This window comes from Schistocerca nitens, chromosome 2 (assembly GCF_023898315.1).
Source record: "Schistocerca nitens isolate TAMUIC-IGC-003100 chromosome 2, iqSchNite1.1, whole genome shotgun sequence".
Lineage (NCBI taxonomy): Eukaryota > Metazoa > Arthropoda > Insecta > Orthoptera > Acrididae > Schistocerca > Schistocerca nitens.
This window is the reverse complement of record NC_064615.1, coordinates 928,659,453-928,679,977: the sequence shown is the minus strand read 5'-3', so window position 1 is coordinate 928,679,977 and position 20,525 is coordinate 928,659,453. Positions and strand designations below refer to the sequence as shown.

Here is a 20,525-nt window from a genome sequence, read left to right as displayed (position 1 = left end):
AAGGACACTACTCCAGCCTCGGTATATCTCGTCCAGACTCACGACCTTCGCATTGAACTTGGCGATAGTGCCTTTGTCTTCACTGGTGGCTCTCGGACTGATTGTGGGGTCGGGTGTGCCTTCGTCATTGGCACCTGTGTCTTTCGTTATCGGCTTCCGGTACACTCCTCAGTATTTACAGCTGGGCTCTTCGCCTTATATCAGGCCACGGGGTACAACCGGCGACACAGCCTTTCCGATTGTGTCCTCTGCTCAGACTCAGTGCACTCCAAAGTCTATGTGCGCTGGACACAGCTCATCCCTTAGTGCAGCGGATCCAGGAAAAATGTCAGTCGCTCACTCTTCGTGTAGCCAGTGTCATGTTTCTGTGGGTCGCTGGTCATGTCGGTCTACCAGGAAATGAGGCTGCTGACGCTGCTGCCAAGGTTGCAGTCGTTGTACCTCAGCCCGCCAGTACCTATATTCCCTCCGATGATCTCTGCCTTGCCGCCTGTCAGGAGCTGGGGTCACTTTGACATCGCCAATGGTCCTCCCTTCACAGGAATAAGCTTCGGCTTATTAAGCCTCTCCCAGCGCCTTTTACGGCCTCAAAATGGTTCAAATGGCTCTGAGCACTATGGGGCTTAACATCTGAGTTCATCAGTCCCCTAGAACTTAGAACTACTTAAAACTAACTAACCTAAGGACATCACACACATCCATGCCCAAGGCAGGATTCGAACCTGCGACCGTAGTGGTCGCGCGGCTCCAGAACTGAAGCGCCTAGAACCGCTTGGCCACACCGGCCGGCTGGACGGCCTCCTCTCGCTCCTCCCGCCCGGAGGAGATTATTTTAATTCGGCTGCGTATTGGGTAGGCACTGCCTTTTCAGCCATCATCATTTGCTAAGTGGCACCACCCCACCACTTTGTACACATTGCGCCCGAATTTTAACTGTCCGCCACTTCCTGCTGGAATGTTTCAGCTTGGGTTTTCCATCTGATTTATCAGCCGTTTTATCAAATGACGCTTGGGCTGTCGCCCACGTTTTACTTTTTATCCGCCGAAGCAATATGGCGAAGGCCATTTAATTTTTAGTTTTGATACTCCTTTTTGTGTATGGTGTTCTTTTAGCCCGTTTTCCACGTGCCTGTTTTTAGCTGTATCCTATTCTGTTCATAGGGACTGACGTATGTCGTTTAACTCCTCTCGGTGTTCGTGTTCTATAGTTTTCACTTGGGCGCGTGTGACCACCCTTGTTTTTGCGCCCTAACGCAAACCAAAACAAAACGAAACGAAACAAGGATCGCGTTTACACAATAACAGTGACATTTTTACCCTTGGTGCATGAATCTATGAAGTAATCACAACTGTTGGTACCGTAATGTTGACCTTCATATGCGCAAAACTCAAATATCATCTTCACGTTCTGTGGGCGACGCGTGGGACACGTACTGAAAATCGGGCATAGCAGAAAAAGGGACGTTGAACGTTCCTAAACGTTTTACAATAAAACACGACTCTCTGTCGCTAATACTTCCAAGTTTTTTGAATGAAAGAAGGACTTTTTGGACACCGTATATATTAAAGTATTTCCTGTCATTAATTATCTACACACAAAGTAACCTGAAAATTGTGAAGTGCTGGTGGCGGAGTAATATGTTTGCTGAGTGTACTGTTTTCGATGTGTAGCTCGAACTGTGAACTTAATGGACACATAGCTCAAAATGATTTTCGTTGCAAACTATTGTGTCAGAAAATAATGATTTCAAAGCTACAGAATCGGAACAGGGAAATAATAGTTTTACCAAGCTGACTGATTTCGATGCACAGTGCGGACTGTGAAGGTGATGTACAAACATACATCATGTCAAGATCTAATTTCCCACAAAATGATTCAAAAATTACGCAGTTCGGACAGTGGAATGACATGTTTACTAAGTGATCTGCTTTTGACACTGAACACGTGCTGTAAATAATAAATATAAGTATGGAGCAAGTTCGGCATACATCGCTGACTACAGGTACTTCAATCAACGAGAAGACAGTAATAAACTAACCTACTACTGCCTCGCTATACAAGTGGCCATGATAATTACAGTTGTAATTCTTAACTAGGAGCATGCTTCTGGTTTATGGGCCGCCCACGTTGGATGACGGCACGCCACTTACCACAACTAAGTGTTTCTTCATTGGACACGATCACAGTTCGGAAGCTCTCCTTCATAAATCTCTTTCGAAAGAACTCACATAATAAAAATATAAAATTTTTGCTGAATTTCCCTTTCCAACTTCTCATTGTTGTTACCTATCTCACGTAAATTTAGTCCCAGGCACTTAAAATCATACTTTCAGTAATTTAAAAACGTTTAACTAAAAATAATTTCTTTTATTAAAGGCTTTGATGTGGAAAAACATTATACATTTTTCATTATTTTCTCTTTTGACATTGTTTTAATTCTTGAAGCATTAACATGTGCTATACGTTCATCTGGAGTGATACACACATTTTCATTTTATGTTTTATTTATGTTTTCCTACATACAAAAGTTGTTTGTGAATGTTACTTCTCCCGCTTTGCATACACATCCATACTGAATATCGAATTACGTCTTGTTTAATATAAAGTACTAGTAAAACATACGTGTCGTATGGTTTCTGCTATTAAGGCTGTTGTCTACGATCCATCAGGAAAGAGTAGGTGGATTTCCATTGGCGAAGAATTTAGACCAGTGTAATCCTTAAATGTGACAACCATGTACTGACTGCTGTTTGTTTACATCTCAGAACTCGTCATACTATTGTATTCCATAGTCATTGTGGGACGTTGCTTACCTGTTTCGTGAATATCAGTAATTGTGTTTCAGTCCAAGTGAGTGTAACATTCAGGGACTTCTGGGAACAGTTAAAATTTTATGTTGTTAGTTATTCCCAGATCACATACTAGAGATCTTATGCTCTTTTATTGTAAACATATAAGGTTTTCTCCACATTTAGTATTTTTTGAAAAATTTGGTATCAGTTTGAAGAATCAGTTATTTTTTATCACTAATTTATTTAAATAAACACGGTAATTACTGACAGAAGTATTACCAGGGAGACTCCTGTTTCGCAACATTTGGCGACCATGACAGAACACTATTGTTTTTAAAGCTGTATTTTTGAAATCTTGCAGTCTTTGTGGTAGAATTTCGAAATTTAGTGGGATTTTTGAAGAACTAAACAACCAAATGTGTCAAGTTGAGAGATTAGGTGAGCATAAGAAACAAGAAATAAGAGATTTTAAAAGTAAACAGAGAAATATTTTCTGATATAATAGGTGAAGTTAAGGATTTTTGAATGTTTACTGATTTTCTGATATAATAGGTGAAGTTAAGGATTTTTTAATGTATACTGGACATGTCTTGATTGAGACAGAACCATTTACGTCATCGGCGTGGCATGGCATAGCACAGGCTCGATGTCACATTATTGCCAAGCTGTTCGATGATGATGGGTTGGTTCACGCATCCTTAAATACTGCCTTTCCATCTTGATTTCTGCTGTTTACATCGGTTAGTGTGTGATACCGAATCATCTGGAATGTGTCAGTGACCCTCTGCTGTCGTAATTGGGCTACAATAGTCTTGCAAGCTGCGCCATCTATCGGCAGCAAGTGTAGTCTGTCGCCACAGCAGTGCTGTAAACCCATGACCTTGTATTCCCTTCGCCAGCTGCGACCAACTTGATGGTGGCCTGTTTTCGTCAGAGCACTCCTCTGCTGGTTCCCAGTCTCGTTTATAAATTCAATCATTTACATTTCGCACTCATTATTTTGTGACATCATGAGCAGTGAGACCACTAAGCGTTGTATTTGAAGAGGAGAGTATTTCGTTGAGCGATTTGTGGCTAGCAAGTTGCCGTGTAGTGACTGGGCGAGGTAAGTTAGAGAGCCACCGTTTATTGCAGCAAGCTGTGAATGGACGTGGCGAGCTGGCCAGTCTGCTGCAGTGGCCTGCAGGCTTGGAAATTTCAAAGGGGGTAGGGAGAACATTCCACCATTCGCTTAACCAAGTGAAGAAAAATAGCCAGGAACTGATTTTGTTAAAACTGAAACTTAGAATTTTTACGGAAAACGCTGAAGCTACTTCCTAAAATGCTATCAATAATCTGATGACAGTATCAAACCCGCCATAGTGGGATTAGCTCATTAAAATATTTAGCATATGTGTAACATTATGGACGAAGTTATGAACATTTGTGTCAAAAATTTATTATGAAATCACTAACAGATATTACAGACATCCAGCATACGCTTATGTCACATTGTTAGGTCCATCTTGATGTCAGCAAGGGAATGATCATATCGTAATCGTTGTTAAACAAGTACACAAATAGTTATAAAAAGTTTTGAATAATTCATATAAAGGTGGCAAAACCAAAATACCTCCATATGTACACTGACGTTTGTGACCAGCATGAAAGGGATGTCCCATTATCCCATTAACCACGTGTTTATTCAACGATATTTTAGGAAATTGATGTATGTTAATGTATGTAAAACTTTCATCTGAGTAACACAGACCTGCAGCAACGAAGTGAATACAATTGTGAACTCGACTAGATTCCCACAGTTCCCTTTGTGGTGTGTAAAAATGGAATAACGTCAGTTATTTAGCTCTGTGTGAAAGTGAATAACGTAATATCAGATGCTTAATCAACCATGGGTATGTATCACACATGATAGCAGTCGGTTGAAAACGAGACAGACCGAAAAAAATGAGTAGATTGTTTATTATATCAAAGGTAATCATCATAACTATTAATATATTTCTCCCACTGCGAGACAATATAGTGACTGTATCCAGTTGCGCACCTCTTCATCCAAAGCAAATCGACTGAGCCTCAGTGCAGCTGCAGTTTAACACGAAAAATATTTTAGTTCACTTAGCTTCATGTTAAGTATTTTTCGCTGTATTTATGCAGTATTCTAATGCTTGCATTGAGACTGTCGGTCATCACAGTGAACAAGTGCTATGAGAGTAAGTTGTTTCCATAAGATATAATTTTTTATGTCTACTCGAAACCAGATCTTCATTTCCGACCGTTAGATCCTTATTTCAGTGTACTCATTTTACACTCCTCTACTGCTGTACAATTTTCACTCTGGAAAGACGCCAGTGCCCCTTCTGGCTCAGACAGTGCAGCAGTGCAGCTGCCATATGCCGTGCTGGTTAGTTATCAGGCTGGGACGTGGTGTGTGCCGAGATGACGCTGCTGGTATTGAGCAAGGCACCATCACTTGCTTTAGCTCATATTCTAGTTAGCCTCCCCCCACTTCTTTCTCTTATAGTTGCTTCATTCCCCTCCCCCTATATGCACATGGATGCGGGCTGTCGTGGACAGTGTCGACTCAACCCATGTAAAGCAATGTTCTGTGCTATATATTATGCGATTTTGTGTTTACACACACATGCCACTGTGCCAGTTATGTTGCGTTAATTTGTTGATGAGTGTAAATCATTGTTCTGGCTTGAGTCCACTATGACAGTGGTTATAGATTTAAATGAAAGATGGATGTAAGTATACTCCCATCCCAGAGTGACGCTGTAAAATTATGATGGCTAGTACTATTTGTAAATGACACATCACCAAACTCAGCTGATCATTGATATAAATGACAGTGATTGTATAACAGACCAGTGGAAAATACAACTGTCTTGTAATAAATTTGTGGCTGTGTAACGCAATATGAAAAAATTAGTTGAAATACTACATTTCTTTAATAACTGAACGAAAGACTTTTTAAAAACCATTCTAAAGCTCTACAAAACGTGTCTACAGTGTTTAACGCATATTAATGGGAGCTTTGAAAATTGTATGTTGTGTGTGTCTGGTGAAATACAGAATTATCATGCAGGTAGTGACAAAAAAAGCCCTGATACTAATGATATGCACAATTAGAGAGAGAAAAAAGTTAGTAATTCGATTTTACTCTAGAATACGTGGAAAATAATCAACGCAACATGCTTACTTAAATTCAGCGCAATAGGATGAAGAATGGTCCTGCATATCGAAATATAGTATGCAGTACACGAGCGAATAGTTTCATAAAGGCACTAGATTATTTTGAATGCATGTTTGCTTTCCATTTATAGTGTCTTGCCGTCCTATGGGGCAGTCTCCTATGTTGCGTACACACAAATTCAAAATGCCGAAAATAATTAACTAACTGAAAGATCACTTAAAAAAAGCCTAAGGTCCTATTGGACGTCATAATAGTAGTTCAGTGTAACAATGCAACCACAAGTCTCATATCAGCGTCCAGCAGTAAATCACACGTATCCTTACCTTACTCAGTTTCTGAAAGTTAACTAACATATACAGACATCCTACTGTTTATTGTTTATACTTTGGGAGTGCCTGCTCTGTAGCTGAACAACGATTTACAAATGCGACTATAAGAAACATTTGACTTCCACAGCATGACAAGATGGTAGCTCACTACACGGCAGAATAAATGAAGCAAGAATAATGGGTAATGTGTTTCTGACAAATGAGTTCACAAGACATGGGTTTAGCAAGGTATGTATTGACTTTTAAAGACAACATAAACAGTTTATAACCTTGTTGTTGTTGTGGTCTTCAGTCCTGAGACTGGTTTGATGCAGCTCTCCACGATACTCTATCCTGTGCAAGCTTCTTCATCTCCCAGTACGTACTGCAGCCTACATCCCTCTGAATCTGCTTAGTGTATTCATCTCTTGGTCTCCCTCTACGATTTTTACCCTCCACGCTGCCCTCCAATACTAAATTGGTGATCCCTTGATGCCTCAGAACATGTCCTACCAACCGATCCCTTCTTCTAGTCAAGTAGTGCCACAAACGCCTCTTCTCCCCAATCCTATTCAGTACCTCCTCATTAGTTATGTGATCTACCCATCTAATCTTCAGCATTCTTCTGTAGCACCACATTTCGAAAGCGTATATTCTCTTCTTGTCCAAACTAGTTATCGTCAACGTTTCACTTCCACTTCCACGCTACACTCCATACGTATACTTTCAGAAACGACTTCCTGACACTTAAATCTATACTCGATGTTAACAAATTTCTCTTCTTCAGAAACGCTTTCTTTGCCATTGCCAGTCTACACTTTATATCCTCTCTACTTCGACCATCATCAGTTATTTTGCTCCCCAAATAGCAAAACTCCTTTACTACTTTAAGTGTCTCGTTTCCTAATCTCATTCCCGCAGCATCACCCGACTTAATTTGACTACATTCCATTACCCTCTTTTGCCTTTGTTGATGTTCATCTTATATCCTTCTTTCAAGACATTGTCCTTGCCGTTCAGCTGCTCTTTCAAGTCCTTTGCTGTCTCTGACAGAATTACAATGTCATCGGAGAACCTTAAAGTTTTTTATTTCTTCTCCATGGATTTTAATACCTACTCCGAATTTTTCTTTCATTTCCTTTACTGCTTGCTCAATATACGGATTGAACAACATCAGGGAGGTTTATAACCTTATCATTACAAATAAGGAATATCTCATTGCAACATGTAAACAAGAATCATCAACACAAAAAGTAATCTTACACTCCATTAATGGTAAAACATAGATAAATTTGTGATTGCACAGAAATGAATAAACTTATCAGTGACCAGCTTCCAGATAATTATGAACCTGCAAACTATGCGCACCTATTCTACTGTGTGGAACGATATTACTAAATATAGGCAGCTAACTCCATATTCAAAACTAAACTTCAGCACTGAATATGAAGTAGACTGATGTCACCAGATTTACTATACACAGTACTTCTGCTTATGAACTTGGCTCTCCATTAAAGGAAAGGGACTTCTGTTGGAATAGCATGTGAGCCCGAAAATAGCTCTCCAAGTTTCATTTGGAACCAGACTAGGGCTACACTCGAATAATAACTCTCTTCTGAGAAGAAATTCACATGGCTTTCAACACAGGATTATTTGCTATTGATTGTGAGCAACACTGATTCGCCAAAGACCGCGTTTGACAAAATTACTTAGGAAAGAGGTTGTGAAAAAGCTTGTGTCGATATAATACACTCCAAGGAAGTGAACCAGCCAACCAACAGCCACGTTTGCTTACGTCGCCCTTAAGGGCTGGGAAGATTTGGATTGTGTCCTGTAGGAGATGACCAAAGGAAATTACAAATTGTATCATTATATCCTAAAATACTGCTAAAATGACAGATTTGTAAAAAATAATAAAATAAAGGGTAATTTCAAAAATGTTGTATGAACATACTACTACATGGTTATGCCTTACAGCTAAATCCTTACTATTGTACTCTATGTACCCAATATGTTGCTTGAAGAGCTTGATAAACATTACAGCATCAAATATTACTTTTTTTAAGTTACTCAGAAGCAAGTCATAAGAGAATAATGCTAACAACATCTTTGTTTGAATAAGCGAAGAACAAGTTTTTGAACTATTTCTGGCAGATACATCCATCCTAAAGCACTAAATGTATGAACGTTCAAAATATAGTTAACACCTTGCATCTTATGGGAAAATGTGAATCTTATCACTGAAAATAACATGCTGATTGAGTCTTTAAAAGCAATAGTGTAATGAAGTATCAGTTTTCAACCCAAGTGCTTTTAGACTAACTACTAACAGCTAATCAGTTACTTATGATGATCCCAACATTGAGTCCTCCTCACAAAAAATTAAATAAAGTTGTGGAGTAATTGACCTACACAAAATTTTAAGGACTCATAATCTACTTTTGAAGTGAAAGGAGCAAGCCATTTAAGTTTTCCTTGTCACTAATGTTTGAGGTTAACAGCACACCAAAAAGGTTAGGGAAAAGTCTGCTTCACATGCACTGACACTATTTGAAGTTAAGGAGGACTCCATCATTTTTAACTATCTCATCAGCTTCTGTCACAATGGATTAATTGAGGACAGCATGGGAGACTGTTGAATATTTTTCATCTACACCAGTCAAACCATGTGGATATCCATAATTCAGTATGTTGTAGCAGCTTGGTGTAAGTAACGTCCTAGCAAAAATGACACTGCTTACGGTCTGGCTACACATCACACTCCTGAGTGCTGCGCACATTCTTCTCGACTGTCAATAAGGTGTTTCCTATGCATACAAGTAAGACCCGAGTGACGATTCTGACAGAGGAAGGTCGGGAGACTAAGCATGGAAAACTGCAGAACAGTCCAGTGGACCAAAATTGTGGAACTTTAAAAACACTTATAACTTTATCGTGACTCTGTGGCATTTGATCGCTCCTGCATTTGTACCTACTTATACTGACAGATCACTCAGTTTGATTTCAGTTTTGGTGAGTGGTCTTCGTCAGTACAGCCCCATCAGAACGTCAAAGAGCCTCAGTACTTCTGTGCCCACTTGGTTTCTTTACCTTCTTCAAGTCTTCTTTCACATCTAATTCTTCAGAAAATATCTACAATGAGCGTGACCGTTCCATAGATTATCTTTACAATTGAACATCATCATTTACCTTGAAGTACATAAACCTAAAACATACACATAAGAATTAATTACCTGAGTGGGTAACAAATTGACCAATGAAAATCAGCGGTTGATGTCACACAGTTACAGAATCAGTTTCACAGACACAATTAATACATATGGGGCTGCAATAAATCATAATGAAAGTAAAATATTTCAGTGATACAAAAAAATGAAAATGCAAGTGGTTCATGGCATTTATTCCTATTTTTACAGATATTCCTCAATTCACACTACAAATTGTAAGATATAAGAAGAATCTTCAGAAGTTCACCTGAGTTGAACTAACTACTTCTTCAACGAAGTACAATAACTACTGTTCACACTTTCATCACTCCAACTACTTACAGCTACACACGTAAGTCCAACAATTCTGAAATCAAAACAACTACACTAATTACTCTCTTTATCATGATCCAAACAAAAATTTTGTCCACACTTCTGTATGTTCAAATGGTTCAAATGGCTCTGAGCACTATGGGACTCAACTGCTGAGGTCATTAGTCCCCTAGAACTTAGAACTAGTTAAACCTAACTAACCTAAGGACATCACAAACATCCATGCCCGAGGCAGGATTCGAACCTGCGACCGTAGCGGTCTTGCGGTTCCAGACTGCAGCGCCTTTAACCGCACGGCCACTTCGGCCGGCACACTTCTGTATGTCTTCATTCTCTTGCACAAACAGCTGACACAAACCATCACAGAAAAGAACATAATAACTAAAATTATGAATGTTTGGTAATATGAGCAATAATGAATTTTTTTGGATGAGATCCATCAGGAGCAAACACAACTTTTCTTCTTTTACCCACACATGTTCCGCTGAAGTTACAGCATTGCCATTGTCTTTTTTTATGATTGATAGGTAAGAGAAGAAAAATCAAATTTATTTGTAAGCAAACATAAACACAAGAGCTTAACTAATTGGTCTCTCTGTTTTGAGGAGGACATCCACAACATACACGTTGTATACAAAATCAACAACACTTACTCTTCCTGCAAGGAACTGATAGTGAATTTTAGACACTTTTCTCCTCATCTATTGAAAAAATTCCTAGAATGAAGACTTATACATAATAATTAGTACACAAATAAGGTAAATAATTACATGATGTAGTCTTTTTACATGCTCTGTCTCTTGATGGACCCTCTTCTCTACTGTTTCAGCGTCACCTAAACTCAGTCATTCATTTTAAACTTATTACCGAACAAGACACATAAAATAGGTCACAGTACACAATAATACAAAAGACAAAACGAATATGAGAAAAGCAACTAATCTAATAATCCCACCTTCTATAGTAATATAAAAATTGTCTTGGAATATGGTGATACCTTAGACTTTCACTCTTAATACATCACATCAGGGACACTAATGGCAACTACCAGTGCAACAATATTTCATTATTAGAATGAAGTTTTCACTCTACAGCGGAGTGTGCGCTGATACGAAACTCCCTGGCTGATTAAAACTTTGTGCCGAACCGAGACTCGAACTCGGGACCTTTGCCTTTCGCGGGTAAGTGCTCTACCAACTGAGCTACCCAAGCACGACGCACGCCCCGTCCTCACAGCTTCACTTCCGCCAGTACCTCGTCTCCTACCTTCCAAACTTTACAGAAGCTCTCCTGCGAACGTTGCAGAACTAGCACTCCTGAAAGAAAGGATATTGCGGAGACATGGCTTAGCCACAGCCTGGGGGATGTTTCCAGAATCAGATTTTCACTCTGCAGCGTAGTGTGCGCTGATATGAAACTTCCTGGCAGATTAAAACTGTTTGCCCGACCGAGACTCGAACTCGGGACCTTTGCATTTCCCGGGCAAGTGCTCTACCATCTGAGCTACCGAAGCACGACTCACGCCCGGTACTCACAGCTTTACTTCTGCCAATATCTCGTCTCCTACCTTCCAAACTTTACAGAAGCTCTCCTGCGAACCTGCAGAACTAGCACTCCCGAAGGAGAGCTTCTGTAAAGTTTGGAAGGTAGGAGACGAGATACTGGCAGAAGTAAAGCTGTGAGTACCGGGCGTGAGTCGTGCTTCGGTAGCTCAGATAGTAGAGCACTTGACGCAGTATCGTATCTCCCATTTCATCTTCATCTACATCCTCTTCCACTTACATAATATTGTCCTCAAGTACATCGCCCTTGTATATACCCTCTACATACTCCATCCACCTTTCTGCTTTCCCTTCTTAGCTTAGAACTGGGTTTCCATCTGAGCTCTTCATATTCATACAAGTGGTTCTCTTTTCTCCAAAGGTCTCTTTAATTTTCCTGTAGGCAGGATCTATCTTAACCCTAGTGAGATAAGCCTCTACAGCCTTAAATTTGTCCTCTAGCCTTCCCTGCTTAGCCATTTTGCACTTCCTGTCGATCTTATTTTTGAGACTTTTGTATTCCTTTTTGCCTGCTTCATTTAATGCATTTTTATATTTTCTCCTTTCATCAATTAAATTCAATATTTCTTCTGTTACCCAAGGATTTCTACTAGCCCTCGTCTTTTTACCTACTTGATCCTCTGCTGCCTTCACTACTTCATCCCTCAGAGCTACCCATTCTTCTTCTACTGTATTTCTTACCCCATTCGTGACAATTGTTCCCTTATGCTCTCCCTGAAATTCTGTACAACCTCTGGTTTAGTCAGTTTCTCTACGTCCCATCTCCATAAATTCCTACCTTTTTGCAGTTTCGTCACTTTTAATCTACAGTTCATAACCAATAGATTGTGGTCAGAGTCCACATCTGCCCCTGGAAATGTCTTACAATATAAAACCTGGTTCCTAAGTCTCTGTCTTACCATTATATAATATATCTGGTACCTTCTAGTATCTCCAGGCTTCTTATGGAACCTTCTTTCATCATCCTTGAACCAAGTGTTAGCTATGATTAAGTTATGTTCTGTGCAAAATTCTACCAGACGTCTTCCTCTCTCATTTCTTACCCCCAATCCATGTTCACCTACTATGTTTCCTTCTCTCCCTTTTCCCACTATCGAATTTAGTCACCCATGACTATTAAATTTTCGTCTCCGTATCTTGACCATAATAATGCGTTCACTATGCTGTTTGTAGTAGCTTACCCGTACTCCTACTTTTTTTATTCATTATTAAACCTACTCCTGCATTACCCCTATTTGATTTTGTATTTATAACCCTGTATTCACCTAACCAAAAGTCTTGTTCCTCCTGCACCGAATTTCACTAATTCCCACTATATCTAACTTTAACCTATGCAGTTCCCTTTTTAAATTTTCTAACTTACCTGCCCGATTAAGGGATCTGACGTTCCACGCTCCGATCCGTAGAACGCCAGTTTTCTTTCTCCTGATAACGACGTCCTCTTCAGTAGTCCCTGCCCGGAGATCCGAATGGGGGACTATTTTACCTCCGGAATATTTTACCCAAGAGGACGCCATCATCATTTAACCATACAGTAAAGCTGCATGCCCTCGGGAAAAATTACGTCTGTAGTTTCCCCTTGCTTTCAGCCGTTCGCAGTACCAACACAGCAAGGCCGCTTTGACAGGGCCAGATCAGGGGGAGGTTACCATGAGAAAAAAATTGAATAACTAACGGAAGGATAACGTTCTACGAGTCGGAGTGTGGAATGCCAGACGCTTGAACGTGGTATGGAAACCGGAAAATCTGAAAAGGGAAATGCAACCGCTCAGTCTAGATATAGTAAGGGACAGTGAAGTGAAGTGGAGAGAAGACAAAGATTTCTGGTCAGATGCGTACAGGGCAATATCAACAGCAGCAGAAAATAGTATAACGGGAGGATTCGTTGCGAAAAGGAAGGTAGGGCAGAGAGTGTGTTACTGTGAACAGTTCAGTAATGGGGTTTGTGTTTACCAGAACTGACAGCAAACCAACACCGACAACGATAATTCAGTTCTACATGCCGACGTCGCAAGCTGAAGAAACAGAGAAAATATATGACGATATTGAAAGGGTAATACAGCATGTAAAGGGATATGAAAATCTAACAGTCATCGAAGACTGAAATGCATTTGTAGGGGAAGGAGTAGAAGAAAAGGTTACAGGAGAATATGGGCTTGGGACAAGAAATGAGAGAGGAGAAAGACTAATTGAGTTCTGTAAGAAGTTTCAGCTAGTAACAGCGAATACTCTGTTCGAGAATCACAAGAGGAGGACGTATACTTGGAAAAGGCCAGCTGATACGAGAAGATTTCAGTTGGACTGTATAATGGTCAGACAGAGATTCCGAAATCAGATACTGGGTTGTAAGGCGTCCCCAGGAGCAGACATAGACTCAGATCGCAATATAGTAGTGATGAAGAGTAGGCTGAAGTTTAAGACATAAATCAGGAAGAATCAGTATCCAAAGAAGTGGGATACAAAGGTACAAAGAAGATAACTGCGAAGAGACCATTTTGGAACAGAAGAAATACTTTAATTGATCCATGAAAAGAGTAAGTACAAAAATATTTCGGGAAACCCAGGAATAGAGAAATGCAAGTCGCTGAGGAATGAAATAAATAGGAAGTGCAGGGAAGCTAAAACGAAATAGCCGCAGGAAAAATGTTAAAACATCGAGAAAGAAATGATTGTCAGAAAGAAAGACTCAGCATACACGAAACTCAAAACAACCTTCGGTGACATGAAAAGCAAGGGTGACAACATTAAGAGTTCAACGGGAATTCAACTGTTAAATGCAGAGAAAAGAGCGGATAGGTGGAAAGAAAACACTGAAAGCCTCTACGAGGGGGAAGATTTGTTTGATGTGATAGAAGAAGAAATAGGAGTCGATTTAGAAGAGATAGGTGACCCGGTATTAGAATCAGAATTTAAGAGAGCTTTGGAGGACTCAAGATCAGATAAAGCATAAGGGATAGATAACATTCCACCAGGATTTCTAAGATTATTGGGTTGGTCACCGGTGTCATTGGATTAGGGAAGGAAGTCGGCCGTGCCCTTTCAAAGGAACCATCCCGGAATTTGCCTCAAGCGAGTTAGGGAAATCACGGAAAACCTAAATCAGGATGGCCGAACGCGGGATTGATCCGTCGTCCTCCCGAATACGAGTCCAGTGTGCTAACTACTGCGCCATCTCGCTCGGTTTAAGATCATTGGTGGATGTGGCTATTCACCTTGGTGTGTAGAATGTATGAGTCTGACGACATACCATTTGACTTTCGGAAAAGCAACAGCCAAGAGGGAATAATAAGAGTGGACGACCAAGAACGAAGTGCTCGTATTAAAGAGGATGTAAGACAAGGATGTAGCCCTTCGCCCCTATTGTTCAATCTGTACATCGAGGAATTAAAATAGAAGGTGAAAGGACATCAATGATACGATTCGCTGATGACATTGCTATCCTGAGAGAAAGTGAAGAAGAATTACATGATCTGCTGAACGGAATGAACAGTCTAATGAGTACAGAGTATGGATTTAGAGTAAATCTAAGGAAGACGAAGGTACTGAGAAGTAGTAGAAATGAGAACAGCGAGAAACTAAACATCAGGATTGACGGTCACGAAGTTCATGAAGTTAAGGAATTCTGCTACCTAGGCAGTAAAATAATCAATGACGGACGAAGCAAGGAGGACGCCAAAAGCAGACCCGCAATAGCAAAAAGGTCATTCCTGGCCAAGAGAAGTCTACTAATATCAAATATCGGCCTTAATTTAAGAAAGAAATTTATGGGAATGTTCGTCTGGTAGTGAAACATGGACTGTGAGAAAACCGGAACAGAAAAGAATCATTTGACATGTAGTGCTACAGACGAATGTTGAAAATTAGGTGGACTGATAAGGAATGAGGAGGTTCTGCGCAGAATCGGGGAGGAAAGGAATATGCGGAAAACACTGATAAGGAGAAGGGACAAGATGAAAGGACATCTGTTAAGACATGAGGGAATGACTTCCATGGTTCTAGAGGGAGCTGTAGAGGGCAAAAACTGTAGAGGAAGTCAGAGATTGGGATAGATCCAGAAAACAATTGAGGCCGTAGGTTGCAAGTGCTACTCTGAAATGAAGAGGTTCGCACAGGAGAAGAATTCGTGGTCGGCCGCTTCAAACCAGTCAGAGAACTGATGACAAAAAAATGACCATTCTTTTTATATTTTCTTATTACGGTGAGTAGAATGTCAAATACCAATGCCAAATATCATCAGAGAGTTTTAAAAAGCCTGCGAATATAGCGCCTCTGGTTCCCTACGTGAGCGATCGGAGATAAAGATATCAAAGATATCGCAAAGTATGTTATCTCAGTAAGATACAAATTTGATCTACATAAGATACATATACATCAGAGGGCAAAGCACTCGCTGCATACATTCGACACATTTCTATTACAGAAAAGCACAATAAAAGGAATACGTTTACATAAAACATTTGTTATATTCAGTCCTTATGACATAATCTGTGTTGTGTTCTGTCCATATGATATTGCATTTTTATTTGTTTTCCTCTTTCTAACTTACTTTTTACTTCAGATCACATCATTTGTAAGCAAAATTTTGTTTAACGTTTACTGTGTAGTGTTGTATTTATTATTTAATCAACTTTTTTATAATTAAACTAGCCGAGTACCCAGTGTTGCCCAGATATTTGTTTCTTCCAGTCATCTGTTAGCAATCACCTCCTTCTTCTCTTCATTCTGTCCATCTCCTGCTCTCCCTCTCGCTGTCCATCCCTTCCTCCCCACTCTCTCACCATCTCCTCCTTTTTCTAACTTTACCTCCTTCCACTATTTCTGTCCACTATCTCTGTCCATTTTATCCTCCTACCACAACCTGCCCTTACTCTCATCCACATGTCTCTGTCCAATTCCTTCTCCTCCCCCTCTTTCCATTTCCTCCTCCCACACACTCTCTGTCCATACCCTCCTCTCCCTTCTCACTGTCCATGCCCTTCTCCCCTTTCTCTGTGAATCTCCCCCCTCTCCTTGTTCATCACGCAATGCCCCCCCTCTCTCACGACAACCTCCTCACCCCTCAATCTGACCATCCTTTTCTCCCACTCTCTCTGACCATCTCCTCCTCTCCTCTCTCTGTGCATCTCCTTCTCCTCCCCTTCTCTGTCCATCCCCTCATCCTCCTGTACATGTCTGTCACATCCTCCCCATCTATCTGTCCATCTCCTCCTTTCAATCTATACATTCATCTGCACCTCCCATCTTTGACCTCCTCCTCACCTCTTTTCCTATCATCCTAACACTCTTTCTGATTATCTCCTCCTCACCCCTCTGTTCATCTCCTCCTTCCACTTCCCTGTCTATCTCCTCTTCCCCTTTTGTGTGACCATCTCCTCCCCCATTCTCCATACATCTTATCATCCCCACTCTCAATAATCATCTCCACATCCCCTCTCTCACTGCTCAGCAATGCCCATCTGCATGTATAACTGATGTAATGCATTCCAGTACTACTCACAGAATTTGCCAGTTATGTAGGAGAGCCTATATGTCAGGCGTTACCAACCCTTTTAAGCACCACCTGCCACTGCTATGGGCACTAGCAGTTTCTTACACCAACATAGCTCCTCTACACACACTAAGTAGTATTTTTACCAATTTTGATTGTAATAATTGTAATGCATCTCTACCTGTCTATTTTCTCCTCCAAACCCTCTCTGACTCTCTAAATCCTCCACCCCCTCTCTTTGAATGTATCTCCCTCTCCCCTTCCTCTGACCACATCTTTTTCCCTCTCCCTCCCTCTCTCTCTCTCTCTCTCTCTCTCTCTCTCTCTCTCTCTCTCTCTCTTTCTATCTCTGTCCATATACTTCTCCTCTCCCTCCTTCTGCACATCTCTCCCTTCCCCCCCTCTCTTTGCCTATCTTTTCCTTCCCAGTTTTCTGCCCTCTTCCTCCTGCCCCCACAATCTGTCCATCTCCCCCACTCCCTATTTTCGTTTAACTCCTCTCCCTCCTATCTCTGTCAGTCTCCTTCTCCCCCTCTCTCTGTCCATCTGCTGCTTCCCACACTCTGACCATCTCTTCTTCTCTCTCCTTTGTCTGTCCAATTCCACCTAGCACACTCTCTCTGTGTATCCCCATTCTTTTCCTCCCTCCATCCATGACATCCTGCCTCCTCTCTATCCATCCCCTGCTCCCCACCTCTATCATCTCCTCCTGCCCCTTACCATGACCCACCCTTTCCTTTCAAACTTTCCACTGGCATGTCCATCCACACAAATAGCCCCTGAAAAACAGGTCTATTCAGCAAGCCAAAACATGATTGTCATGTCAGGTAACCTGCACATCAGGTCCTTGAAAAGAGTTCTTTTTTGCCTCTGACATGCAGGCTGTCCTGTACTACTTCAACACGACACAGCTATCATGAAGGGCAGCCTACATGTGAAGGGGTAGTAAAACCGTTTCTTGTCCCTGACATATAGTCTGCACTGCAAAGTAGGTCAATAAGGCAAGCCAATACTTTTCCCCACACAACATGTCGACTGTGAAGGGCAGCCAATTTGCCAGGTGCTGAGAAAAACCACGTTTTTCCCTATGTCTGCTCCTATTGCAGGTAGGAGGTTATAAAACCCACAGTGCTGATATTCTTGAGTCACGTTGTTTCTGTGTCAAATTTGGTTGAAATGGATCCAGTGTTTGTGTTCCAATATCTTCTCCCAAACTCCTGGATCCATTTCAAGCAAATTTGACACACACACACACACACACACACACACACACACATATATATATATATATATATATATATATATATATATATATATATAACATCGTGTGTGTGTGTGTGTTTGTATAAAACTACAGTTGAAGATATGTCTTCTTTCTGCACTGTCTAAATGTTCATTTTCGTCTTTTTTCATGTTGGTTGTTCTGCACTCCTCCAGTTTGACAGCCGTGACAGCTATAGGAAACTCTCTTAATGGGAAGAAATTACACAATAAATGGCCAAGTAAGTATGAATTTGTTCTGAAATGTGAATCTGGAAACAAATGTAAAATACAAAAATACACAGATCATTTTTCAAGATGTGAGGTGGCACTGTGGCGAGGTAGTTAGCACTCTGGACTGACATATGGGGTGATGACAGTTCACACTCACATGTGATCATCCTGATTCAGATTTTTTGTGATTTCCTTAAATCGCCCCATGCAAATGCTGTGATGGTTCCTCCAAAAGAGGAAGATCAGTTTCCTTCCCTACCTTGCAACAATCTGTGCTTGTTCTTTGTCCCTAATCCCTTGTTGAAGACAGGAATTAAAGCCTTAACCTTCCTTCCTTTCTTTTACATCACAGTTATTGCCCTCCACACATTTATGCATGAGAGAGAGAGAGAGAGAGAGAAAGAGAGAGAGAAAAAGAAAGAAAGAGAGAGAGAGAAAGAGAGAGTAATGTATGTATGTACATAAGAGAACAGTCACGCATCATAGGTCAGTCATAATCCAATTCCAATTGCAGTGTGCCAGGCACATACATCATTAATCAAATATTCATGTGGCCTGCAGTTCTCAGCTGTGTTTTACAATACTAAGTGTGTAAGAACTACCAGCTGAATCTACATACATCAACCAACATTACTGTACTTTTCCTGTTCAGTAGCAAACAAAAATACTTACACAGGCAATAATACTTTAAGATGTGATTAATTTTAATTGACGTTAGTGAATTCAGCCCTGAGCTAAGTACAGCTGGCAGCCTTCTTCGGGGGCAGAGAGATATGTTGTGTGGACACTGCAGGGTTAGAAGATGTGTGAGGAGGATGTTTTATTGCTTGAACATGTGCGACTCTTGCCGTTCATCGGCTATGGTATAATTTCAAATAGAAGTAACATGGATCCATCAAAGTGCATTAAAGTGACCTTCAAATTCAGTACATATTTGTAAAAAGAAATATGAAATTAATATTAGGCTGTTGTAAATCAACACAAGGAGTAGAAGAAAAATGACATTCAAAACATTTAATCAACATTTTTGGATCGTGTTTCATATCCATAATGCATGTCAATACAAGTAAAATGAACATTATTAATCAATCATTAATTCGCTCACACATAAAACACCACAACACTCCATCAGACAATAACAGTGTCGCAACTTTCGGCTCGCTAAGTATGGCAGCAACAGAGAACTGTCAACGCAAAGTGTTTTAAATGGCATAGACATTTAACGATCGGTAGAGTGGGTATAGAATAAAGTGGGGGGTAGATGCACATTTGGCTGGACAAGCATGGGGAGAACAGTAGCGGTGGGGGGGGGGGGGGGGGGGCTGTCGGTCATCAACTTGCTGCAGGGGAAGTGTCAAGCGCTTGAGGGAAGTGCCTTTCTTAACTCATAATTATTGTAAATATGAAGTAAAGCCCCTCCATGCCCACACTTGTCTGGTGGCCATAGAGAAAGAGCTCTGCTTTGGTTACTATCCAAAAAGAAATGCACTGAAAATGCGACAAAAACACCGATTTATTTTCGCTCGACTTGTTAACCATTTTTAACTTACAGAGAAGCATCATGAGTAGCGAATTTTGAGTAACACTCACATTTACCTTGCTGCCATGATGAATTTGCTTCTTTCGCTGAAAATAGCGGATTTTGCAGATTGTCAATTAAATAAAATGTTGTGAAACAGTGGTTTATTAACTTTATAATTGAGAAACTAAGGACAAGTAAGGTCCATAACTTATGAAAAAGCACATCCTCGGTAAAAGAAAATAAAAATGTAATATCTTCACTTACGTTGTAACAAAACCCACAACAATATCTTTACACCGGCTATCAATGACCCTTAAAAATTGGATTGATTCATCGAAAAAGTCTGTAACTAGTGGAATAACTCGGTAACATGTTAACCATACGGCAAAATACTCTCGTCTTTGCGTGCTATCGTTCGCCAAAATCTCGTTTCGATATCTCACACCGTTTGCGATATGATGCATGTAATGGATATTTCATTCTGGCTTTGTCACTGGCATACACGATCGCAAATGAGTACACTACATTAAATCAATTTTCTCGAGATTGGTGACAGATAGAGACTTCCATCCAAGACAAATGAAATTCAAATGTATTGGATAAATTTCATCTGCAGCAACATACTA

The 20,525-nt window shown here is 40.5% G+C and overlaps 1 protein-coding gene across 1 annotated transcript in view; it reads right to left on the bottom strand.

Moving 5' to 3' along the window:
- Positions 1–2,673: 2,673 nt before the first annotated feature.
- The window catches only part of LOC126237244 (lactosylceramide 4-alpha-galactosyltransferase-like), a 244,967-nt gene continuing 227,115 nt past the window's right edge, over positions 2,674–20,525 (bottom strand). Inside the window, exon 5 of the mRNA XM_049947156.1 lies at positions 2,674–2,874. Coding sequence (XP_049803113.1) covers positions 2,794–2,874 — 81 coding nt within the window. The 3' untranslated portion in view covers positions 2,674–2,793. The remainder of the gene's footprint in view (positions 2,875–20,525) is intronic.